The following is a 26421-nucleotide window of genomic DNA, read 5'->3' as shown; positions in this document are numbered from 1 at the left end:
AACACATTTTTAAGTTATAGTGAGTTTTTTTAAACAATTTTTAAAATAGTCTTCATTGGTCATGTGTTATGTCAATTTACATAAGCAGTTGGAAAAATACCACTGTGTGGTGAATGTCAAAATAAAAGCATATAATTGGTCAATGTAGCTCTACAAAATTATCAATACCTTGGATGAAATCTGGAGTAATGTAGCCTCCAAGTACTTTCTTGTACGCCTACTTTAAGTAATTCCATTTCTCTTTACATCTACTCCAGTACAATTAAAAGGCAAATATTGCCCATGTTACTCCACTCAAAGGGGCCATTCTTTCTGCAAAGATACTAAGCCTATATACTTTTATTTCAGTAACAATTTCACTGAACAACTTTCAAGATTTTTACTTTTAATTTTCATATTTTTATATATTAAGGCTGAAGGGTCTGGGAATAACTAACAATAATGGTGCATGATAATTTGATTGAAAAGCCAAGAAGCCAAATATGATGAAAAGATAAGTTTAAGTTTGAGTAGGTTGTCGGGATAAATTGTCTGTAATTTTGAAGAATTATTTTTTTTAGAAACAATAATTGCATGTAAACCTTAAAGAGCATTTTTTTTGCCATCCATCAGGTTTTCTTTTCTTTCCTTTCCTTTCATTGCTAAATAATCAGTTGTTTGGTCTACAAAGTACAGGGTGACATCTTCATATTTCATGTTTTGTATGACCAAACTCACTACAACTAATTGATTAATCAACTAATCACTCCAGCCTACAACGAATCTCATCTGTCTTATTTATTAATATTATTATTATATTATTATTATTATCGATTAATTTCCTACTTTTTCCTACTTTAAAAGTATTTTTTATCTTAGATTAGTGACGTGTGTCATTTAAGTTTTGTTCATTTATTTGCCTGATACTATTTATGTAATTGTGACACATCCTGAAATGTTTAAGTGATGTACACATGTACACAGGTTTGTAACTTCATTGTATCTTTAGTAGTAGTAGTAGCCTTCTAGTATATTCCAACAAAAGATAAAACACATGTTTTCACTTTATTGTGTATAGTAAACGCCAGCACATTTCTCGTGGGGGCATCGTTCACATATGGAGCGTTTATTGTGAAAGAGCTTCCCGGAAGTCATGCTTTTCATCATTTCAACCTTGACACCAGCCCCCCGGACCATCCCCCAACTAGCGGCTCCTTTCAGCTACATTTACCGGCGGTACGACGTAGGCAGTCCCTGCTGATGAAGACAATGATTACATTTTAAAAAAATACACACAGAAGCTGGATCATCATTTCATTCCGGTATGTTACTATTGATATTTTATTTATGTCTATTTTGGCTTGGTTGTTGATGAAGTAGATGAATTGATAGCTAATATTGCTGAACCCTTACATCTGCTGTCGCATTTGTCCGTCAGTGATGCTGTAGGTGGGACTAAATGAAAGTCTATGATATTAAAAGTGAATTGTTTTGTGAAGAAAAGTCAGCCAATGATTCGGTTTTAGTTTCATGTTTGCAGTTTGCGGTGAAGTGCGGGAGATGTAACTTGAAATACCGCCATACTGAAGCTGCTCCTGCTACATGACACTTAGGCTATTACAAATCAAAAACAATCAGGATATCTGTATATGATGCGTTTACAAGAAAATGCATTTCACAGCATTTCTACGAGTTGCTGTGCAGACTCTGTGCAGCGAGGAGCAGGGAGCCGGTGCAGGCTGCAGCAGAGGACAGGGAGGGATGTCTGTAGAGTAAAAAAGCTCGTCTCTGGGGAAAGTCTCAGGTTCCTCAAGACCAGCACATTTATTTGATTTATTTGATGGATGGTGGGAGATCAGGTCCGAGCTGCTGCGAGGTGGAGACCTCCATCCATCGGACTAATCTCTGACTCTGAGTGAGCTCTGTCCACGGTTCTGAACTCTGGTCACTGATGGACTGATGCATCTTACACTTGGTACAACAGGCTGCTGGCCACTGTACAGCTGTATGGCATGGTGGATTACTGGGCCTACTGGGAACCAGTGCAGGGCCCCAATGGGTGAGAGCATCCCTGTTCCAGAGCTTCTGTTTGATGTGACTGTTAATATTTCTTGTTGGAAAGTCAATGAAACCAGAAGTATATCTCAGGCTCTGCCGTTTTGATTTTTTTTTCTTTGGATGGATGTGCAGTGTTAAATTGCTGGAATACTCCTTTATTTGTCTATAGTCTTTGCAACAAACTAAAACTGTAATTTTCCACTTGTGTGGAAATAATTGCTGGGTCTAGCTTCTCAGACATGAGGATTCAATGCTTTCTGTGTTATATACTGTTTATACTCATTGTAAATTCTGCACTTTGGGTTTCTACACTGGATTCTACTACTGTTAGAAAAATACTCACTTTGAGGTCAAGGAAATTGTGATGAGTATTTTTCTGACAGAAAATAATAAAAAATAATGGTCAAATAATGGCCATTGTCACTCAGAGCTGTTGTAGGTTGAGTAGGAATCCCCTGCCTCCTGTGCTGTTTGTTATGAAGAAAACATCTCATCTCGTTTCTGATCATCAAACCCATCAACCTGCTATAACAAGGCTTAAACAAACACAGCTCTGCTTTAACAAGGGGTCATTTGGATGCAGGGAATGGTCACTGAGGGGCACACTGTGAGTGTGTGGATTGTTTTACATCACGAAACACAGAAGGAATACAAAATGAAGTATATCATGACGTCAGATAGATTTCTTTTCTGGAACTATTATAGCTGAGGGTCATTTAGAGAGAGGTGTGCAGTGAGTCTGTGTGTCTCTGCTTTTATTTGAGTGAGCGCCTAATTGGATTAATTCATGTGACAAATTAGGAACACTCATTCAATTTGCAGCGCTCCGTTCAACTCCTCTCTGTTTTCATAGGAGGAATGACAGATGAGGTGTCATCGCTAATGTAATTAATTAGACTAAACCCTAAACCGTCTTCTTTCTCTGAATAAATAATTATAGTTTTGACCATGTTATTCCCAGTGGGCAAACACGCACCAGTTCGCTCTCAATTTCCATTTGTACTTACAAGCCCGGCATGTCACATCTGGTGCTCACATTAGGCATTAGATGATTGAAAGAGAGCAGTTGTTCTTCTCTAGTTGTCCTTTTAGCCTTTGTAACCCTGGATATGGCTTCAAGCTTTTCCATCTATGTCTTGGTTTGGATCAATACAAATAAAATGTTAATTTTATCTCAGTTCCTCTGAGAATTACCACAACACTGAAGAGCGTGCAAGTGTTTCAAAGTTACATACTGCTCTCCTACAAGGTCTGTTAGCATGTAGGATGGCTGGATTTGGAGATTTTTTTTTTTTTAAACTACATGATAAAATTTCACTTGTTCAAGTGAGAGTGAAAAGGCTTCCTTAAAGTCAGAAAATATCATTTGTAATATTTCATGTTAAAGGTAGTGGTAACCCCCACTTCAAGCCTAATTTCCAGAAAAACATATTGTTTTATATTCAGGTCAAAGTGTCCATCTCTCAAGAGCGGTACAGAACTCTCATGATATTTTTTTCCATTCACGCAGTTTGTCGGCACTGCACCTCAAAACTTAATTTAATGAGCTGAGTGAACTCTCAGAAGTTCATTAATTCAGTTCATCATTTCAAGTCAAAGCACTTCAAGTTAGAACAACTCAACTCAAGTTCTGAAGTGGTTTTAAGTTGAATTAACCAGAAATGAACAAAACTTATTTATATTAAATTAATGATGGAAAAGGAGTTGATTCCACTAAATTCCTGTATGAGGTTTCACTGTATGTAATGTCTGAACAAACACTGTAGCTGATAATTTACACCGCTCAGTGGAAAGGATCCTTCATGTGTGCTCAGAGGCTCAGATACAGGCTGAATGGTGAGAGAGCAGGGCTTTCACTTTGGCTTGAACTGTAAGGTAACTGGAGCCTGAGATAGGATCCTCACAAGGGATCATGGGAAAGAGGCAGGGCTGCATTTCCTTAAAGGCCCAGGGGTCTGCATCCCGTTGTTCTCTCTTTCCAGCAGATGCTGCACATGAAAGGATTCAGGGCTTTAACTTGTGATGGTGTGTGGTGAGATTCAGTTGGAAGAAGGACAGAACTGTCATTGCGTCCAGTATGAGATAACAATTGCATAAAAAAGCAGTAGTTTTTCTTGCAAACTGAGACTAAACAAAATGATGATAATTAAATTAAATGATCTATTTTTTGTTCTCCGTACTGTATATGCAGAGAAAAATATGATTGATTGCTTTGTGTTTTTCTTCTCACATACCTGAAGCAACCATGATGGAAAAGGAAAAGAGTGTGTGGTGGTAGAAGTTTTTCAAGACATTTTGCACCCAAAGATGATTTAGCAAACCAGTCATGAAATGCACGCTGCTGTATTTAGGCATTGTGTTATGTATGAGCTGTTTTAGAAATCCCCTCTCGTGTCTACACTGTCTGACTCTGCTGCACTGTGCCTACAGATCCTGAATCAGCATAATCAAACCAGCAGGCTTTACAGTGCAGTTCAGGCTTCAACACAGTCTATGTTTTCAGCTCTTACATCCTGGGCTGAAACTTCCTGTAGGAGCGTCCAGGTCCCTGCCTGATAATAAATATATAAGGAGATAAACAGTGTGGGTTAAGGCCTTTCCTAACATTTAAACTCAGTTTTCACTTTACTGAAATTCATCTGCCAGTATTTCAACAGCACAGATGGCTCTGTTGCCAAACTCGTAATGTAGTAAATGACTCATTTATTTTTCATGCCAGCTCTCAGTTTGCCAGAGTGGGCTGAAGTGGGGTTTTTAATATAAAATCTTGGACATCTCTTAAACTCTTCAACTACTCTTTTATGGTCTTGAAAATCAGAGCAGAATTAAGGATTTGGGTCTGTTGGTTGAACAAAATGAGCAATTTGATGATATCACATTGGGCTGTATAGAAAACTGTGGTTGGTATTATTATATTGAAATGATCAGCTTATCATTTAAGTCATTTTTCAAGCAAAAAGGCCTAAAATTCAATCATTCAGGTTCTCAAATGTCAAAATTTGCTGGTTCTCTCTCCTATGGTATAATAATAGTTAGACTGTTGAACATTTGATGAGGTCAGGGCTCTAGGACATTGAGATAGCTGCAGCCCTAGAACAATCGATTAATTGAGGAAAAAAAATGGCAGATTAATCAATAATAGAAATAATCAGTAGATGCAACCCTAAAGAAAATCAAAACTGTATATACTTTATGTACTTTTCCTGTAATTCTTATACTTTTGGGTTTTTTTTGTGAAATATAAAATAAAAAATCAAACAATCTAAGAAGTAAAAAAAAAATGTTCTCAAATTTTGTTGAACTGTTCTCAACTCCAAACTTAAACCCCTAACCTGTGGAGAGGGCGTCACAAATACTCTAGATATTGCTTCATCTTAAGGGGGCACAGGACTGTTGCATGGCAGTACAATTGTTTAAACTAAATCTTTAGTCTAGTTTAAATGTATCTCATTCTTGTATGACTGCCGGTTAGATTTTCAGTGAGCAAAGTGCTGTGGGCTAAGTCGTGAATCTGCTTCATGTGATGTGGATGCTTCCACTTTGCAGAGCGTAATAAATCAGTCCGTGTCTCCGGGGCATCTCTGCAGTAGATGGTGCATCACAAAAGCCATCTCACAGCTCAAGAGGAACAAGGAGAGGCTATTAGAGGTTGTTGGCTGCAGGTTTGCTTTGCTCCGCTGAGGCTCCGGCGTGTCAGATTTATAGTGTCGGTGAAGTGCTTCACAGCCAAACCAGCAGGAAGGAAGAAGGCTTGATGTTGCCATGGCGACTGGGTTTGTTAAAAATGTCGTATGTGCATTTGTGCATTTTGAAGTTGGGCTGCAATTAAGGATTATTTTCATTATTGGTTAATGTGCCAGTTAGTGTCTTGATTAACGGATTGATAATTCTGCCTGTAAAATGTCAGATAATGAGAAATACAGTTTCCTGAAGCACAAGTGGAAGGCAGCAAATGATCATTTTCATTATGGATTAATTTGCAGATTATTTTCTCAATTATTCAAGTAAATGTTCAGTCTATAAAATGTCAGAAAATGGTGAACAAGGCCCATTTAAATTTCCCAGGGTTCATCTGGCAATCACTCCAAAACCCAAGTATATTCAGTTTGCTATCAAATACAGCGATGAATAGCTTCAGATCCTCACAACTGAGAAGCTTCAACCTGAAAGTATTTGGCATTTTTGCTCTAAAATTGACCAAATGAACTGATCCATATAGCTGTATTGATATTTTTTGTTGCTCAACTAATCGTTTCTGCACTTTGGCTTTTTCAGTATTGATGGATTATTGTGTGTTTGCCAGGAGGTTTTTCTTATTTATGCAATGAAGAAATAGTATTTGTATCAGAAAAAAGTACTACTGCCTTGTTTGTGCTTTGCACATACCTGCCTGTATCACTGATCGTGTTTCCTCTGAGTGGATCTTACCTCTTACAGCCAGAGGAGTTTTCATTCATGAGTACAACAACAGAGGCTTTTTGTGATTGTGTGTGTGTGTGTGTGTGTGTGTGTGTGTGTGTGTGTGTGTGTGTGTGTGTGCGTGCGTGCGTTGCGTGCGTGCGTGCGTGGGGTGGGATGGGGGTGGGGGTTGGGGGGGGGGTAATGTGTGTGTAGCTCTCATAGCTTTTAGCAGCTGCACTGTCTTTGAATGAGTCACTCCATTTCGCCCACTGAGATTCCTGCCCAGTATCAGCTTCCGTCTGTCCACAGCTCAAAATGTGTGTGCACACTTTGACTTCAGCAGCTGAACCAGGGTCTTCAATAAATGCCCTGTCCACACTGCTGCTCTGCACTGGGCGGCAGAAAAAAAGGTTATTGATTACAAAACAAACTGCGATGGAGAGCACAGAGGTCCTCCACACTTGCCCTGGAATATTGATTGAATTCTTTTAATTGTGTAGCATGAGAAATTGGCTCTACGCAGATTACTAAATCAACAACCATACACGTGCATACGAATTTCACTTTACTAGATGGTAATGGTGATGGTAATATGTAGGGCTGCAACTTATACCTTAAAGGGGCAATATTTAAGTTTTCTCTGCTGCCAAACATGGTCTCTTGCTGGGAGCAGGTGGGGATGATTGTCACCTGACAAGAGCTTCAGCCATCATTGTCTTCATAATACAATAGGTTATAATACGCCCTCTGAGCAGCGCTACATCTTCAGGGCAGACTGGAGGCTGCAGTGAGCTGCTATCAGAAAGTCACGAGATGGGCCAGGGCTAGCTAGATAGCGTGCTAACTTCAGTAGAAGAAAAGACATGATAAAGTTAACATTGATGTTGCTTTCCACCACTGGAGACAGCTCTTGGTGAATAGCGGAATGAGGTTTGATGCTGAACCCGTAGCGTTTCCTCTAGACTGGTGATTAAGCAGCTGTTAGTGCTAACGTTGGCTGTGTAGTAATAGGAAAACTTACAAATAGCTCCTTTAACAGATGTAATGTTTGCATTTTCGGACTTGGACAAAAACACAAACAAACAAAAAAGTATGTGGAGAGACGATTTCAGATGCTGTTTGCCAATTCAACACACATTGACCTCACTCAGTCACACATATTCATGCCTGGAAGCAAACCACAGTCTCATCTGTTGGCCACTGAGCAACTCCAGGGGAGCATTTGTGGATCACATGGTGGTATTTCACATTACATTATATTATGGTATTTCTGTTTACTGCACTTTTACTGCCTAAAACTTTTGCACAGTGCTGTAGATTCTGATTTAACTCTGGATTTTATATTCTATGTTGAATTTGGATATGTATGACACAAAAGCAAAGCGTCGGACTAATGACTGAAATGAAAGTGAAATGACCCACCCCTCCACCTCCCCCCATAGCAATGTCTGATTCTGGTAAATCCCTCACTGAAATGCCCCACCACAATAGTAAAAAGGACGCTGTCCAACCCCAGCAGGAAAACAGACTCAATTATAAGATTGTGTTTTCTATACAAGGAATCAGCCCAGACCTGCAGCCCTTTCAGTTCTACTTTTGCCTGCGCAGTGGTTGTAAATTACTTCCTGTAATAATGGGCTGTAACACCGGGGTCAAATGGAGAGAGCCCCGCAGGGAGAAACATGATTAGATGACACACAGATGGCACATACTGGGGAGACGAGCATCTGTCTGTGTGGATGGACAACTGGCTTTGTTAGAGTCTTTCATGACTTTAAGGGTTTCAGGCGAGAGGGCAAGATCAGCGTTGCACCAGCAGGCTGCAGTGTGTGGCTCGTGAACGGAGAAGTGGTTGGCTGGTTCAGTGTGAAGCTTCTGTTTATTATCAGAGGACATACACACACACACACGCACACACACACACACACACACACACCTGCCTGCTCTGATTCCTTTTATTCATGGCATCACACTAAATAACAAAAGAGCTTTGTGTATTTGTGTGTTGCTTGCATTCATTATACTTTCATTTCTGCAAAAAAAAAAGGAAAAAAAAGGCGTCGTCCTCAGATAACTTGTTTTGAGGATGCTGGTGTTCTTTTATTCATTTATTCATGCATCGTTTTTCAAAAATACTTGAAAGACGCTCAGAAATTTCAGCTTCCACAAGTGGAATCCTTTGTGCATCAGCATATCTGTATTGATTGAGTGCCTGACCTGATACTGATGTTGACTCATCCCTGTGTCCTCTACATAAAAAGCCCTTATCTAACCACCTGTGTGACCGTCTCCTCTCTCTGTCCGTCCTGTCTGCCTTTATCTTGGCGACGAGCAACTCTCTGTCTCTCTCTCTCTCTCTCTCTCTCTCTCTCTCTTTCTATCTTTCGATCTCTCTGTTCGTTGTTCCCTTTTTCTCTATCTCTTCTGCCTGGCTTCAAGGAATGTGTGTGTGACAAGGGAGAGCCGTCAAGTCTCCACCCTTCCTTGCAGCTAGCTAATTATTGATGGCCTAATGTGTCTTCTCAGGGATATGTCAAAGTTCAGTCTCACTGTGTGTGCGTGTGTGTGTGCGTGTGCGTGTGTGTGTGTGTGTGTGCATGCATGTGTGTATGTGTGTGTGTAGAAAAGGTGTGCCAGACTGCAGGATGTGTCATGGTTGCAGGTGAGCGGAGAGGCTCTTTGACTCTGGGTCTCAGGTGTCAGTTCTCCTCAGCTGTCAGAAGTGACTTGGAGTGACGCTGTGGAGGACTGAGGGGCAGCTCACAGGACAGACCAGGTTCAGTAAACTGCTCTGATCTGTAATGACGCATCTTTGGTGTCTATTTTTAGACTGTTGCAGTTTGTATTGGAATTTGTAGTTGTGAGCTTCTTCCAACTTGTTTTCCTCGTTGTTTTCGTAAACATTTTAACATAATTAGAGTTGATGTATCCAAATGCTATTATAGCGGAGAGAGTCATCTTAGCTTAAGTACACACAGATCTTGACCTTTGTCTTAACAAACTGAAGGTATGGACTTTACGTGTTAACAGTGGCCGCGGTGTAACCTTGGACGCCCTCTGAATATTCCTCAAGTAGCAGATACACAGATACACAGATTAATACGAATGAGGTGCATCCAGCTTCTGTTTGACTTGCCCCCTTAAATTAATTTTCTACCTGTGTTGTTGACCATCTGATGCTTTATTTCCTGTGTGGGTAGGCATCAGAGTTAGCAATCACCTTTTGCACTTGCTGATCAATTAGACAGTGGTTGTACTGTATAAAGGCTGCAGCTTATAAAAACAGGATCGTTGTACATGTATTTAAGTCTGCTTGTGCCCAGTCTTGTATTATTGATGATACATGAATATTGTAGAGAAACAGGAATGAGTTTCAGCTAGTCCCCCGTCTTGCTGCCTGGGATTCGACAAATCATTTCCAGTTGCTTGAGATTTTTTTTTTTACAGGACTTTTAAGTGCATTCTTTTTTTTTTGTTTGGATACAGAGCAAATTTTTTTTTTTTTTGGCATGTGTTTGATATGAGCATCCTCCAGTGCTCTTCTTTTCCATTGATGCAGTTGCACACATTTGTACCAGGGAATTGCACAGTAACCACAATCTTCCACTCCTGACAATTAAGCAACTCCATCGGAGCAGCTGAGGGTTAAGTGCCTTTCATCGAGACTTCCTCTGTGATAATAAAACATCTGTTGAGGGAGTCGAGACCTGCACAGATTCTCTGTCTTCATTCACATTTTATTGACCTGCAGCATTCATGTTTGCAGCCGAGACGTCAGCTGAGAATGCAGGATATTTTAGAGGGCTGGAACTGTTTATCGAGGGGCCCATCGGTGGTGATATTATTCTCTGTGAAAACTGGTGACGAGTGTATTGTTTCATTAAATAAACTCCCTCATACATGCATGATAATGTTGCATTTCAAATAAACTCATACACTGATTGTTAGAGTTTGTCACACACACCTTATTACCCGTAACATTTCGTTTTTTGACACACAGGACTTACCGTACATGAGCACACAAACCAAACTGTCCTGCCCAAAACACATTACACACACTTAGCTCCTGGTCAGGCCCTCTTTTGTTTTATAATCCAATTTGTCTTGACAGTGACACGAGATTACATCAAACCTTTTCTCCACGTGCGCCAGAATGGTCATCTCGTCTATCTGTTTACACAGCAGTGTGAATTATTGATGAATGTGGCTCTATATATAGGATCTGAATCTGATGAGGGCAGCAGCAGCAACACACTTTGTCCTGAGGGGGGAAAAAAAAAAAAGGTGCTGAATTTGAATAATGTGGCCAAGATCTCACGGTACAGGAGGTGTTTGTGCTCCGAGGGCAGCGGCACTGAGAGACTGAGAGGAGGTGTGTCCTTTAATGTGTATATGTTTGTGGGTATGGGAGCATGTTACAGATAGTGGAAATCTCTCTGTCTGATTAACTGACTTTTCAAACTGCATGAAAAGCAACTGTGTGACTGCCAGGACACGTAAGAGGCAACATATTTGTCCTTGAAGCTTCACCTCATCTTATTTAACTGTATGTCAGCAGCCTCTGTTATATTATATGTTCCTGCCATGCTACTCATTAGGGAAGCCAGGTTTCGCAATTAGATCAGTTACAAAATGGTTTCTATTATCTCCTGTGGCACCAGATGGATTTTTTTTTTTTGTTCTCTCTAGAGTTTAAAATCCAAAGATTAGTTTAATCAGTTTGTCTTGTTCCACCTGCTGAGATTGTATACTTCTTTGAATAAGTCAATAGGTTTATTGACCTAGTTGAATACCTTCAGAACTGCTTGTTCTTTACTTTGCAGTTATGTCTCTTGCCGAGAAAGAACTGACGTAAGAACAGTTTCTCCTCTAGTTCCGCTGAGAATTTGAGAAGCGATTCCTAAAATAGAGTAAATACTCGAGGAAAGTTTTGGAAAGAGTGTGTGCAGAAAAGTTTGTTTTTCTGCAAGACTGTGCAGTGCCTTCATCATCCTCTCATCACCAGTCACCGCTGTGACCTGCTTGTCCTCCACCTCACCTGTTGTGAACTCCACAGGGAGGTGATCAGAGAGATACTCGGTCGTCCTCTCTGCTCTCTGTGGTCTTGTCCGATTGTGGCTGGTCGAGAGATCGGGCTTACAGCTGAGACTGTGACAGAGGCCTCCCTCTATTGTTCCCCTGGTTTTTGGAAAGGTTTTCGTACAGACTTTGTTTTTGTCTTGGTATTTTTACCTCTACACACAGTAAAGTTTATATATAGCTTCACTTTTGTTCTGGACTTTTATGACAAGTTGTCTAATTATTAATCACTTTATGGCTGCCATGTCAACAGCACAGACCTGCTCTCTGGCCTTTTAGGCAAATTCTGAACAGCTTACGTTTATCTATCCTTGAGTCACCTCCGCTCTTCATATGCTCAACTTGATGTGTCGTAATCTCCCATTACTTAGTCTCCACCCTGCTTGTCTTTTACTGGAGCCAACTGAAGGAATTTGTGTTTTTTTTAGGACTGTGTGTCAGTCAATTTAAGAGAACAGTTGTGTTGTCTCTTTTAACCCTTCCTGATAAACACAGAGTTGCCTGGTCATTGAACGCCTCACACATCCACACTACAGCATCTCCAGACCTGCTCATATACAGCAGCCCACCCGTCCACCCCAAACCCCCCTCCTCTCTCTCCCTCCTCTGTGTCTCTCTGGCCTGCTGCTCTGTCTGAGCCTTTTAACCAAAACACCACAGGATTATCCCTCGCTCATTGAGAAATACACACACACACACACACACACACACACACACACACACACACAGTCTTTTCCTGCACAGTGCTCCTGGGGGCAGGAAGATCTCAGATCACAGATTAGAGTGACCGGCTCCTCTTCCTCCGCTCTGCTGATGCTCTGTCGCTCAGTCAGTCAGAGGACGGCGGGCAGCGCTGAGCAAAAAATAAACTAACAGGAGGGGAGGCGAGGAGGAGGAGGAGAGGGGCTGGCTGCTGGAGGAGCCCACGTGTCTCTTTTCTCCTAGCTGTAGCCTTAGCCGCTGTTAATGGAGGACTGGGGGTAAGCTTTTGTTGCTTTTGCGGGGGGCTGTGTTCTCCCTCTCTCTGGGTATATTGACGTCCTTTGTCTTGGGGTTTGACTCTCTTGATGGGTCGATGCTACGGGCTCGCCGCGCTGCGAGTTGTGGTGCTTTTTGATGCCTTGTGCACTTGCTTCAGAGGGATGGGGATTCCCGATGCTCTTGCTTGTTTGTGAGGATGTGGATCTCTCAGTGTGGAGGATGCAGGTCGTACGGATGAAAGAGGAGAGAGAGTAAAGACTGAATCAAAGCAATGCAATGGTGACTAAACCTCAGATTGTACCAGTGTTTATGGTTTTGTGTATGTGTGTGTGTGTGTGAGGGGGGGGGTGGGTAGGTATTGTTTGTTCGTACAATGAAATCACTAGATAGTGTTATCTAATTTAGAAATACAGTCAGATTCATGTCATCATTTCTGTCTCACTTGTTGGCTTTAATAAAAAGTGGAAGAGGCCAGTCACTGGTTGTTTTCCTCTGCTGTGATCTGCCTTTATAAGAGCCAAGCAAAGGGCTATCCTGAACAAAAGCCCACTCTCTGCATGTTGCTAATGGATTAACCAAGCATGATAAACACCCACTTCTCTACCCCACGCTCCACGCTGCATCCGGTCGACGCATTTTGTTTTGCCCTAAGCTGTTGGGTTGGGACCTCTGCGGAAATTTCCCTGCATTAATTGGATTTTGAATTTTTTTTTTTTTCTCACTTCCCTCTCTGTCATTTCATCTCTGCCCTTCATTGTGGAAAGTGTTGCTCCATCCATTGGTCCATGGTTGACCCAAATACCCATGCAGCTCCCGCCCCTCCCCCTGACCTCCTATCAAAACACATCAATGCTCCTTCTCTTTCTATTGTTTCGTATCTGTCTCTTCTGCATCTTTTTCCTCAGCAGCTTCGGCTTTTGTCAGGGTTTTTGTTAATAATGACATAATAATCTAACCGCCAATTTCTGATCAGCAGCTGGTTTCAGTTAGGATTTGCCGTACAAAGAAACAAATATGTGGATAGATGCAGAACATACTGCTGAGCTGGAACAACCTCTTGATGTCTCATTAACTTTTTGTGATGAATCAAATTGTGATGCACAAATTTGAGCAGAAATCTACTGTATTTGCAGCAAATTCTCTCTGTTTTCGTTTCACAATTCTGTCTTGCAGCGAGTTAGATGAGAAGACTGATACCTCTCTCATGTCTCTGTGTAAATATGAAGGTTAGCTTAGCTTAGCATAAAGACTGTAAACGGGGGGAGAAACGGCGAGCCTGGCTCTGTCCAAACCAGCACCACTAAATCTCACTAATTAACATGTTACATTTCTTTAATCTCTTTTCGCACAGATTAAACAAACACGATCTTTAGAGGCTCATTTCTCAGCACACTGTGGCTGTTTAATGAAGCACCACGGCAGAAATTGCCTCTCGTATCTCAACCGACGCATCAACTTCACATGACAAATCGTTATCAGATAATCGCACAGTTGCATCGATGCTTTGTTTTCCAGTAGAGGCTCAGTGAAACCTGTTCGCTCGCTGAAACTGACATTTCACTGCACTGATAACAGCACTGTCACATAAACCTTATCATTGTTGTTGTTGTCATGTTTGTCGTTTAGCTCATTTGCGCGCGCTCACTTTGGATCTTATCTCCATCTGCATTTCAGTTCCGTGTTTTTTTTGTAGCTCCTGCCTCACCTGCACACACTCATATCCTGCTTCTTATTTTCTGTAATGCCTCCTTTTTTTATTCACAGTGTTGTGTCACTTCTCTTATTTATGCTCGCACAAAATAGCTGAACTGAAGCAAACAAAATGCTGGACTTCACAGTGAGGTGGTGCAGTAGGGTCGCAGTAGCACAAGTAAATAAGAGCCAGAAGGTGAGGAAACTCATTCAGTAATGTTTCCTACACAGCAATATTTATATAAGTGTGTTAACATTAACTATCATGAGCTACTGGCCACCCCAGACCAATTACGACTGTAGTGCTTAACCCCTAAGTGTAATGAGCTGAGTAAGAGTGTGTGATATTTCTTTCTTTTTGTTAGAGGAATGATGTTTCTTATTTTCAAAGTCACATAGTGTCACTTACAGACTTAGCTGCCAAACAGCTTTAATGAGCTGCAGATATCAGCGCACACAAACTGCAATATTGCACAAAGATAATGAGTGTTTGATAAAAAAAATAAAACCTAGCATAAGTTTATTCTAACATCTCAAGCAAGTGTCAAAAGTGTCTCTCATATTAATGAAATGTGGTAATAATAAACAGTCTGTGATTTGTTCTTAAACAGGCTTACACACCAGCCCAGCACATTCAGAAATACAAGACCTTAAGATGGAGAACTCGCTTTAGCCGGAGCGTTCCCTCCTGACCCCTCTGCCTTTATTGACACTGTTGTATAGATCTGAACACATCAGTGTGAGTGCATGTGTGAGCTGGGAAACAGGCAGGGGTGTGAATGTACTATATATGTGTCCATTTCATGTATTGTGTATACCTGTATGATGCTGTTTGGAATATGGACAGTGACTGTGAAAACAAATCTCCCTCCGGGATCTAAAACCTAAAGAAATTCATGCTGTAAAATGACATAAATTATGTTTATCTGTTTACCTGAGATCTAATAACTTATTTTGAAGGCCTAATGGTGGTTATGATGCCTCATCACATTTCACTCGCTGCTGTTCAAAGAGATTTATCAGTTTCCATTTATCAATTTTTGCTGTTTAATGTTTAGTTGATGTGATGGAATGAACCTAAAAGTTCAAAGAGATTCGAAGTGTCAATTTATTTCGTATTTCACAAATTGAAGAGGACAAAAAAAATACAGTTTATAGTGTGTGTGTGTGTGTGTGTGTGTGTGTGTGTGTGTGTGTGTGTGTGTGTGTGTGTGTGTGTGTGTCTTTGCTCACATATTACAACGAGGGTCTGCAGTCAGTCAGATATAAATCACTGCTTTCTTAATCTCTGTTTTGTGGTGTTTCTGTTGTAATTATTCATCCCCGTGCAGACTCGTAAAAGCCCCCACCCCCCCACCCCTCCTACATTGCAACAAGACCCACAGATTGACTTAAAATGATGTCGTTGTGGTTGTTTAGCATCTTTTTGTGGTTGATTTTAATCCCTCTGTGGTTGTTTAGCATCTGTTTGTGGTAGTTGCGTGTCTCTTTGTAGTGATTTCATGTCTCTTTGTGGTCTTTTTGTGTCTCACCTGGTCATTTTCCTGTGCGGTTGTTTAGCATCTATTTGTAGTTGTTTGATTGACTTTCCAACAAGAAATATTAACAGTCTCTGCAAACAGCTCCCTTGACCTCTTGACCCTCTGGGACTGTGCACAGTATGCCTGCTCAGTAATCAATTTATGGACAGGTAGGTAGGTAGTTTATGCAGGCAGGTGGACTGGTTGATAGGTCTGATTTTCTCTCCTCCTCCTCCTCCTCCTCCTCCTCCTCCTCCTCCTCCTCCTCTCACTTCGGTAGTGGCTTTGTGCACTAATTGCAGCAAGTGTCATCATTAGCAATCATGTCACAGCTCCTAATTTCTGCAGCAGCATAAGGTGCACCAGCGAGGCCTTTGGATAATGTTAGTTGATTAGAATGAGGGAAGATTATTCTGCAATTACGCTGCAGTGTTCTGACAGGAGGTAGGGTGAGCTGAAAATTAATAGCCAGTCATTACATCTATTGACAAAGTCAGCTCAGGGGAGTAGAGAGAGAAATAACCAGAAGCACTCAGGTTATGAGGGTGATTGTGGTTTTTGAAGTATCTGAGCCCATCAGACATCGCTGTGTGGGAAATATTGTGTCAAACTCACTGAACACTTTAGTTTGGCCTTTAGAGAAATTTAGTGTATCAGCTCATTCGGTGGTATTATTGTACATAGTATTTGTCGTCATGATTTAAGGAAGATTATAATAGTGCTGGAGCAACTGTCTGTTTGATGGAACAGTAGTTTATGAAGCAAAAATACTAAATATAATAAAAATGTTTCCAATTTATGTCACTGTTACCTGAAGCTCATTACACTGTTGGTGAAGGTGTCACTTTGGCTCTGGAAGATTATGGGAGAATTTCCCATTACATTTTATGGATTAGTTAACTAATTGAAAAATGATTGTTAGTTGCAGCCAGAGCTGAAACAGGTTTTTAGGAAGACAACTGACGGAAAATGAATTGGCAGCTTATCTTTGATGATTGATTCATCATTTAATTCGTTTTTCTCTGGCAAAAATGCCAAAATTCATTGGTGACAGGGCTTTTTTATGATTTAAACACTTTGTAGACCAAACAAATAATTGAATAATTTTATTTATTTATTAATGAGAAGATTAATGAAAAAAAAAGAAAAATAATGGTTAGTTGCAGCCCTAGATTATATTTCTTAAACACATAGAATCTGGGATATGCTACATACATTATCTACTGCTCTTTAAAAGGCAGCTTTACTCGCATTTAGTCTGTGTGGTTAATTGTCTCTAAGCATCTTGCATGAATGTTTTATGTGCACTGCCGTTTTCTGGTTACATAAGGACTTTGCCTACACTTTGAAATCTGTGAAACAGCAGTTGTGAGTATTATAAGAGCATGAAAAAAAGAATTAAGATTATGGCTGTGATGTTGTGATCACATGAGCTGCAGGAATAAGCTCTCAGTCTGGGACTAAATGATGATGGGACTAAAAGAAAATGCATAAGCTTATTATATGAAAGCGTTATGACTGCATTCTGCAATTATTTCAGTGAATAGAACCAAATGCTCTGAATGTATAGCAACACCGTTTGCAGCCTGCACCCAGATTTGTGAGTTCAGAGGATGTTTATGCGTCTCACGTATCCCTCGTGTCCCTCGTATCCCTCACGTATCCCTCTGTTCACGCTGCTCACATTCACTGTGTTTACACTCTTCTGTGCTCGTCTTCTCTGACAGTGCATGAGGAGCATTAGTCTGCTGCAGACCGCCACAGCCTGAAGCCGTCCTGCCAAAATCTGGGACCATGTCTGGAGCCTACGACGAGTCCGCCAGCCAGGAGGAGACCACAGACAGTTTCTGGGAGGTGAGACCAGCTTTTGACAGATTAGACCTAACCGGGAGCTGACGCCGCCGAGTGATGAACTCTCACTGAACCTGTTTTGTCTGGGCGGTGAGAGGATAGATCTGAGGCCTCGTTTATCAGCTGCATGTGGGCGCAGACCTGAGCGTCAGTCGGGCATGTACTCGTCGGTGTGCGCACTGTAGCAGCAGCTTCACCTGTAGTGTTACGCAGATCTGTGAATGACGTTTAATCACTGAGCATAATGACATTAACGGTAAGTGCGATACTAAAAAACCCTTTTTTTTTTCTTTTTTTTTTTTACTACTTTGGCTCTCAGTGTAAACACCAGGGACTTCTAACAAATAATTGCCACTATTCTGTCATCTTTGGATGACACTGCAGTGCTGCTCTGACTCCTCTTGTGATGTCTCTTTAGTGAGCTGTTATTCTCAGGTCATTTTTCTCTTCACCTCTACAACAGCTCTCATTACTGGTGACACAGTTCATGGCTCTTTCTTTTCTTAGATAACCCACTTGTGAAATTGCTACATTACACATTTTAGTTTAGTTGAACCTCCTTTTCAGCATCTCAGCCTCATCGTTTCTGAAGTTTGTCTTCCTTTTTATTTCTCATTTGCTCCATTTTTCAAGTACGAGAAGTCCTGCGTTTTGGATGTAAGCTGTAAAGCCTTTGGTTTGTCAATGGGTCTCATTTAGGAACAGGTGGAATTTTTATTGATCAATGTGCACAGGTGTAAATTAGCATTTTTAATACTATCTTGTCAGTACAGGAGGTTCTTGTGCACACTCTTGTGCAAGTTGTAACTAGCATCTATACATAACTAGGGTCTTGAACTTTTTAAAGGCATGTCACAACTGTACTTGTGTCCTGCCGCTGCAAGGACAGTTGCATTGTACAGGTTTCCAAAGGACTTCTCTATCTATGGAAATACCTGACTCATGCTGACTCCTCCGAAGTCTGTCTCCTGTTTTACAGATGGGAACGACAGACGTACCTGCATCAAACAAAAGGTGCAAACTGATCTGCCGTCTGTGTCAAGTGTCACAAACTGGCTCAGTGAATGTGACAATAAGGGAGATCACACCAAGTTATACTGAAAAAAAAGCTATTTATTATAACTAAAACTTAAGAGAGCACAAAGAGGTGTGGAAATCAGCAAGTATTACTCATGAAAGCGGTGCATGTGTGAGTGGTACATTTGCTGTGGCAGTGTTTTATGTGCAAAAGCAAAACAAAGGGATGTCAGCAGATGGAGGGAAGAGGACAAGTGATCCCATGCCGACCAATTGCCTGCCAATGTGGGCAAGGACAACCTCCAATCCAAGACAATGGGAGGGGCGTCACACAAGCAACAGTTGCTTGTTGCAGCTGACGAATCCACATCATGTGACTAAAGTAGTAATAAATTGATTTATTATGGTTTTCGTGTGAAATTCTGGTGCTTCTTATCACTGTCCTATGTGACACCAACTATTATATGACACTTAGATATGTCAAAACAAACCAACAATTTGCAAATGGTATCTAATGGTTAGTGGATGGATCACAGCAGGGCTGCAGCTAAAAAAACTTTTAAGTCTTCATCAATCTGACTTTTATTTTTCTGAATTAATCGAATAATTGTTTGGATTATGAAATTCAGAAAATAGGGACAAATGGCTGTCACAGATTTACTAAAGCTTCAGACATGGTATCAGAGAAGGACAAAGCTCGGAATACAGGTCCCTCGAAAAAGGCCCCAGCAGGTTTTAAAAACTCTTTAAAGGTCATGAATATTTTTTCTAGCCTTACATAATTTTTTTCGATGTTTTCGTGGGCTGTCAGGAGACATTATACATCTGTAAACTACGAGTGCAACTGGTGTGACAGTGGATTGTGCAAACAGGAGCTTGCCACAGGAGCTAGAAGTGGACAGGAATGGGATATAAATAAGCTCTTGGCATTATTGTTCCTACTGGTTTTCCTGCATTTAACAAGACCTTAAAGTTTAACTCTGTGAGCCTCGCTCAGATGATCCTCATGTTCCTTGTTTTGTCTGATGAACCGTCCAAAACCCCAAAATATTCAGCGTCCTGTCACACACGGCAAAGAAAAACTGAAAATCCTTACAAACAAGAAGCCGGATGTCGGGAATATTTGGCATTCTTGCTTGAAAAATGACTTAATTGATCATCTAAAACAGTGGTGCAATTTTGTTGATTGATTAATTGATCGTTTTAGTCCTAGATAGCAGTGTGTTGTACTGGGTTTCTCCCACAACATTACATCACCAACAACCTTTTCCGAGCACAAACAGTTTGATGTAATGTGAGCAACAAGTTCCCAGAAGTCCATTCATTATATATGAGAGGTGGTGACTGCTCACAAACCAAGAAAAAAGTTCTCCACATCTTAGGCTACAGATAATACTGACGATCATGTAGCTGTACGTGTGATGGACTGACTCAGCAGTTATTCTAGACGCTCGGGTTTTATAATCCCTCTCCCTCAGACTCGGCTGCATTTTATCCTCATCACGTCCCTTCAGCCAGGCGGTGTGTTCAGGAATCAGCTGGAGCAGCAAAGGTGTCTGCTTCCCGCACACAGTCACTACATCACAGTCACTCACTGCATCACAGTGGAGCTGCTGCAGTGCTGCCTGCTGAGCGCTGACTCGGCTGCCTGAAGCACAGGGCTGGTGTGGAATACAATCATCTGTCCGCCGCTGCTTACATTTACATCCACTTTTGAGATTTGTTGAGTGAGGCGCAGGTAAACATCTATTTCTCATTCAGCGCAGACACACTTCTTTTTCTCCTCTGTCAAAGAGGTGTGAAGTGAGTGCACCAGGATTCACTCTGTCTCTGGGCAAAGCTCACAGCTCTCTGGGAGGTTGCTGCTCCTGCGTCCATAGAGAGTTGTAAATTATATGACATTAACTCCCCCCACCCTCCCACCCCTGGTTTCATTACATAACTCCACACACACACAGCAGCAGCTCCTCTCTGTTCGCTGCATCACCTGCAGGCCGAGAGGAGAATTGCTTTATACGTACAGGTTTTCAAATAAGGTAATTAACTGCTTTTCTCGGTCGGTTACATTATAATGAATTAAATATTTTGGGGGTTGGACGACAAAAACAAGACATTTGATAGCATCAAGTTGTGTTGTAGAATGTTATGATGAGCATTTTTCTGTGTTTTCTGATGTTTCGTGGATGAAACAAATTGATAAAATAATCTGCAGATTAATCAATAATGAAAATAACCATTAGCTGCAGCCCGAGCCTAAAGTAAATTCAGAGAATATGCTCTTCTCCAAGCAGGAAGGACACAGGAATAATTTGAAATTTCAGGATGAATACTTTTGCTTTCATGATGAGAGCTAGATCAGAAGATTGATACCGCTGTCATGCCAGTGTGGTAAATATGAAGCTGGAGCCAGCAGCCGGTTCGCTTAGCTCAGCATAAAGGTGGAAGTCGAGGGAATCAGCCGACCAGCACCTCTTAAGCTCATTTATTAAAATGCAGGTTTTGTTGCCTTTGGTTCCAGCCAAGCTAGTCTTTAGGTTAAGCTATTGCTAAGTTTAGATCCATATTTAACACACACATGTGGAGGTGATATCGATCCTTTCATTCGACTCTCAGCAAGAAAACAACCAAATGTCGACCTGTTCCTTCAGTACATTACATTTGAGGAGTGTTGTACAGCAAATCAATTCGCTGACCCCAGATTAATTACCAGGGCAGAGCCAGAGGCTGAAACAGTTCAGTGTTCAAAGAGAACACAAAAATGAAAAATGATACAGTAAAAACATAGTTGTATAATAAATGGATTCTTTTCCAGTCAAATAAAATTACAGGAAGTAACTTGCGATATTTTCGGTCAGGTTGGGAACTACAAACGTACAGTGAAGCGGATCGACGACGGCCACCGGCTCTGCAACGACCTGATGAGCTGCATCCAGGAGCGTGCCAAAATCGAGAAGGCCTACGCACAGCAACTGACCGAGTGGTCCAAGAGATGGAGACAGCTGGTAGACAAAGGTAAGAGGAGTCGGTAAAGTCTGATGTTTGTCCGCTTTGATATTTAAATGCTTCAGTGTTTTACTCGCCCCTTCATCCCTCCACCAGGGCCTCAGTACGGCACAGTAGAGCGAGCCTGGGTGGCGGTGATGACGGAGGCAGAGAAGGTGAGCGAGCTTCACCAGGAGGTGAAAAACAACCTGATCAACGAGGACTTTGAGAAGGTGAAGAACTGGCAGAAAGACTTGTACCACAAACAGATGATGGGAGGATTCAAGGAAACCAAAGAGGCAGACGAGGGCTTTAAGAAGGCCCAGAAACCATGGGCCAAAAAGCTAAAGGAGGTGAGGGAGTGTGTTGTTTTTTCTTTGTTTTTTTTACTGAACTATCCGTTGGTAACAGTGTGAACTCACCCACATGAAAAAAAAAAAAACCTTTCATTTGGATGAGAGTTTTGTTTGTTTTACAGACTGCCACAAGTGATGAATGGGATTTAGTTTGTGGTGCTGACAGCTTTCAAAATTACGTTTGAAAAACACAACAGTAGCCAGTAGACGTTGTTTCTGGCGAGATGTGTTGCTGTTGCGTTTCTGAAGTTACACGTTGTTTTGTTTTGTTTTGTTTTTGTTTTTTTTGCTGCTGGAACATAAGATGTGATGTGGATGAGAACTTGTGGCCAAATGAAGAAGACAGGATTGCATTTCTATATCTGTAGCTATTCTGTGCACGTACTATATGTTTGTTAAAGGCAGTAGTATTTTTGGACCCAAAGTGGCTCGACAACAACCGAGGTTTTAAAGTTATTTATTGTAGAAAGTTGCAACGTTGGCAGAGGCTGCGTTGGTGGAGGCGAGGGACTGAAGGCAGACAGGCGGAGCGGGGCAGGCAGCTGGCAGGGGAAAAAAAACAGCAATCCAAACCAGGCGAACAAACGAGGACGTGGCTGGACATGACGGGCAACAGGAGATGACTGGATGGTGAACCTGAGGCACAGGCAGACAAAGCATTAGCAGGAGCAAACGGGCAAACAGGCAGCGCAGGAGCCAAAACAAGAAGCTTGGCCGTAGCGTTTGTGCCATTAGTGTGGACTGAACGATCTGGCGAAGGCTGGAGGGAAGATCCGGGGCTTAAACACTGGAGCAGCTTGATGAGATGATTAACAGCAGGTGCAAGTGGACAGACTGATTGGGAACAAAACAAACTGGGAGATAACAACCTAACACTGACATATGTGTAGTTATGTATTATATTACTGAAATTACTCAAAGAATAAAAAATAAACAGCCTATCGAAGCATCTCTGATTAATTTCTCTGACATAGACTGTACGTTTTCACAGTGATTAATATTAATATTGTAAGTCAGTGTGTGATGAGTGATAATGTTGCTAAGCTGCATTCTGGTAATGAGAACTAAATGATACTAAAAGATCCGGTAATCACTGTCTGTTGCATTCATTGTTTTAGAATATGATAGCCTGTCAGTTTTGTTGTAGAGATGAAATTATTTAAGTAAAAGGTCTGTCAATCAATTAGTTGATCAATAGAAAAATAAGTCTTAGTCATTTCTCAAGCAAAAATGTCAAATATATTGTTGTTTTTGCCTCTAAATTGTGAAGATTTTCTGCTTTTCTTTGTCTTACGTGATAGTAAATTGAATATCTTTGTGTTTTTGGCTGTTGATCAGACAAAACATGACATTCAATTGAACAAGAAAACAATTGTTAATTGCAGCTCAATGTTATTCATGCTGATTTTTTTCACTGGTTACGTTTGTGTGTGTTTCTCATAAGTGCAGTTGTTCGCAAGTTTCATTTGTTTATTTCATCTTTCCCCCATAGCTCGAGGCCGCCAAGAAGTCGTACCACATGGCCTGCAAGGAGGAGAAGCTGGCGTCCACCAGAGAGGCCAACAGTAAGGGGGAGGCCTCTGTGACAGCTGACCAGCAGAAGAAGCTGCATGAGAAAGTGGACAAGTGCAAACAGGATTCACAGAAAGTGAGAACATCAGCTGCTGCAGCTCTAACAGGCCTGTGGGATCATCATTATGCAAAAGCTGTTTTCTACAATCCAGTCAAAGCAAATCAGCTCACTGGCTATTTTAAGATGCGTGGCTGTGTTATAAAGGCAGCATTGCTGGAGTCAGTGTAGCTTTGTTAATGTGTGAGTGAATACCACACCGCCCACTCTTTATCTACTATATCTAATACTTCAACATGAGCTGCTCTGTAGTAACGTGGACTCTGACCTCTGCCTTGGCCTTCCCTCTCTTGAACCATGATTCTTTCTTGTGCTTAAAGACACATTTATTGCCTGTTCAAGGGTAACAGGATTCACTTTTGACCACAGGAATGAAAAACAGGAACTGGTGGACAAGACGTGTCATTAAAACATCACTCATTCCCACGTCATTGAGATATTGCACCACATTCAAAATTTATTCCATACTGTTAAGAGTGTGCTTGTGTTTGTGTCACAACCTAGGCGAGGGAGAAGTATGAGAAGGCTCTGGATGAGCTGAGTAAATGCACCCCTCACTACATGGAAAACATGGAGCAGGTGTTCGACCAGTGTCAGCAGTTCGAAGAGAAGAGGCTGAGCTTCCTCAGAGAGGTGCTGCTGGATGTCAAAAGCCACCTCAACCTCACAGAGAACCAAAGGTTTGAGACGTTTAATATGGCCGGTCCGACGAGACACTGTCATCGGCCGAACGTTACCATACACTAAATCTTTGCTTGTTTTTCACAGCTATGTTACAGTATACAGAGAACTTGAACGCACCATCACGTCAGCAAGTCCGCAGGAAGATCTGAAGTGGTTCAGCAACAACCATGGCCCCGGCATGCACATGAACTGGCCACAGTTTGAGGTACAAGAAATGCCATCACAGGTTGCAGTAACATTCATAAAGACAATCTGAAGACATTATATCATGACTGGAGATCGGCAGCACTCTGCTTCATATGCTGTCCAAACTTTAATGCCACATTTTCAATGTTCTCTGTTCTCTCTTTCTGACAGGAGCAATAATGACAAAGATGAAATAGAAATACACTCGGTTAATTAGGCACACCTTGCTAAAAGTAATGCAGTCTAATTTTTGTGTCTTTTTTTTTTTTTTTTGTGCAAAGTGCAAAAATCCGGTCGAATATTAAGAATATTGAGACGCCGTTGAGCATAAAAAATAGTGTTTAACATACTGAGTGATAGCTGGGACTGAACAACAGTTGCTGTGCAGAGCAGAAAATCCAAATCCAAACACGTTTTGTCTCGTGTTTTTCAGGAATACAACCCAGACCTCACCCATAGCATCTCTAAGAAAGAAAAGTCAAAGAAAGGCAGTGATGGAGTCATGCTGACTAACGTCACGACAGCAGTAGACCACGCTCAAGCTGGCGACCGGGGAAGGTAAAATCTGATCAATTTAATATTTTTAAAGCAGATACTCTTACTCAGATCATCTTATGAACATCTGTTGTAACATTTCTGTTTCACAAAGTATCAGAGTCTGATACAGATTTAATATTTTGTGATTTAGTTTTATAGATAATTATCATCATCTTTTATCATAGCTAAAACCACAGAAGCACAGCTGCTAATCATAATCACATTAGTGTAGCACCATTAATAGTAATGTGATCATAGCTGTGTAAGTCCTTTGCAAGTCAATAAAAACAAGAAATATATCAAACTACGCACTGAAAAGAACAACAAAACATCCACAGTGGCAGTAATATATACAGTAATGTTCTGCTGAAACGTGTTGTGTTCAGTGTCAGCAGCTATGAGAAGAACCAGGCGTACACAGCCTCCACAGAGTGGTCGGATGAGGACCAGACAGCCCCGAACTCAGGCAACGACACCAACGGGGGGACGAACCCCTTCGATGACGATGCAGGCAAAGGTGTGAGAGTGAGAGCGCTGTACGACTACGAAGGCCAAGAGCAGGACGAGCTCAGCTTCAGAGCAGGTGAGCGTCGTACCCGGTGTCTCCTCAGGGTTGGTCCTGCAGAGGGGAAAAAAGTCTTTGGACAGAACGGCGAATCCCTGCTGCCACAGTCCCTGCTGCCACAGTTATGACTCATTTAGTTTCTCAAGCACAGTTCCTGCTGCTGTGCTGATGGTATAGTACATAAAGGTCAAAGGTTTACTCCACTGAGAGATCTTTCAAGTATCTATTGTCAGCTTTGTAATGCAAGTTTTCCTTATATGTGAGCTCACCAAAGCAAATGGCCATATATACTGTATATATAGACTATACCACATGAGACAATAGAAATTTATCCCCTTTCAAATATTTTGCTGTATCATTTTTAACTGTAAGTATCCCTTTAATTCCTGGTTGTATGAGGTCATTGTGGACAGCATTTCAAGACAGTGAGGAGGACGGCTTTAATGCAGTTTTGGGCAGAAGATTGAATTCAGACTCATCAAAATGAATCACTGCTCTACTGAGTGTGTTGTTTCATATAACCTCACGCTGCACGTGTCTGTCTCCTTTCATTGATAAAGGGGACGAGCTGACGAAGCTGGAGGAGGAGGACGAACAGGGCTGGTGTAAAGGTCGTCTAGACAACGGCCAGCTGGGTCTCTACCCGGCCAATTACGTGGAGCCGATCTAACTGTTCCACATGAGGACGCTTGTCTCGTTGGAGGGCAAACCCAGATTGAACCGTCCGGTCATAACTGCACATTGCCAGAGACTTCAAAGCAAAGCTTCCTTGTCCTGTCGGGCGCAGTGAGCTGCCTTCATCTCAGCACTCATCACAGACAAGACTTTACAGAAACAAAATCCCACCCCCAGATACAACAACTCAAGCAAAATATTTTAGTCTTGTTTGTGTGTAGCTGTGTT

At 41.5% G+C, this 26421-nt stretch overlaps 1 protein-coding gene across 1 annotated transcript; it reads left to right on the top strand.

The window, feature by feature from the left end:
- The first annotated feature begins 1215 nt into the window (after positions 1-1215).
- Positions 1216-26376, top strand: LOC111233572 (protein kinase C and casein kinase substrate in neurons protein 1-like). Its single transcript, XM_022761421.1, has 10 exons — positions 1216-1301; positions 17438-17564; positions 21434-21590; positions 21678-21913; positions 23409-23564; positions 24051-24226; positions 24315-24435; positions 24850-24974; positions 25340-25536; positions 26079-26376. The coding sequence occupies exons 2-10, from the start codon at positions 17505-17507 to the stop codon at positions 26186-26188; spliced, it is 1338 nt and encodes a 445-aa protein (XP_022617142.1). The 5' UTR covers positions 1216-1301; positions 17438-17504; the 3' UTR covers positions 26189-26376.
- Positions 26377-26421: the final 45 nt, after the last annotated feature.

This window comes from Seriola dumerili, unplaced genomic scaffold, assembly GCF_002260705.1.
Source record: "Seriola dumerili isolate Sdu_G_001 unplaced genomic scaffold, Sdu_1.0 BDQW01000409.1, whole genome shotgun sequence".
NCBI classification, from domain to species: domain Eukaryota; kingdom Metazoa; phylum Chordata; class Actinopteri; order Carangiformes; family Carangidae; genus Seriola; species Seriola dumerili.
The sequence above is the reverse complement of the archived record's forward strand: the minus strand, read 5'-3'. Positions and strand labels throughout refer to the sequence as shown.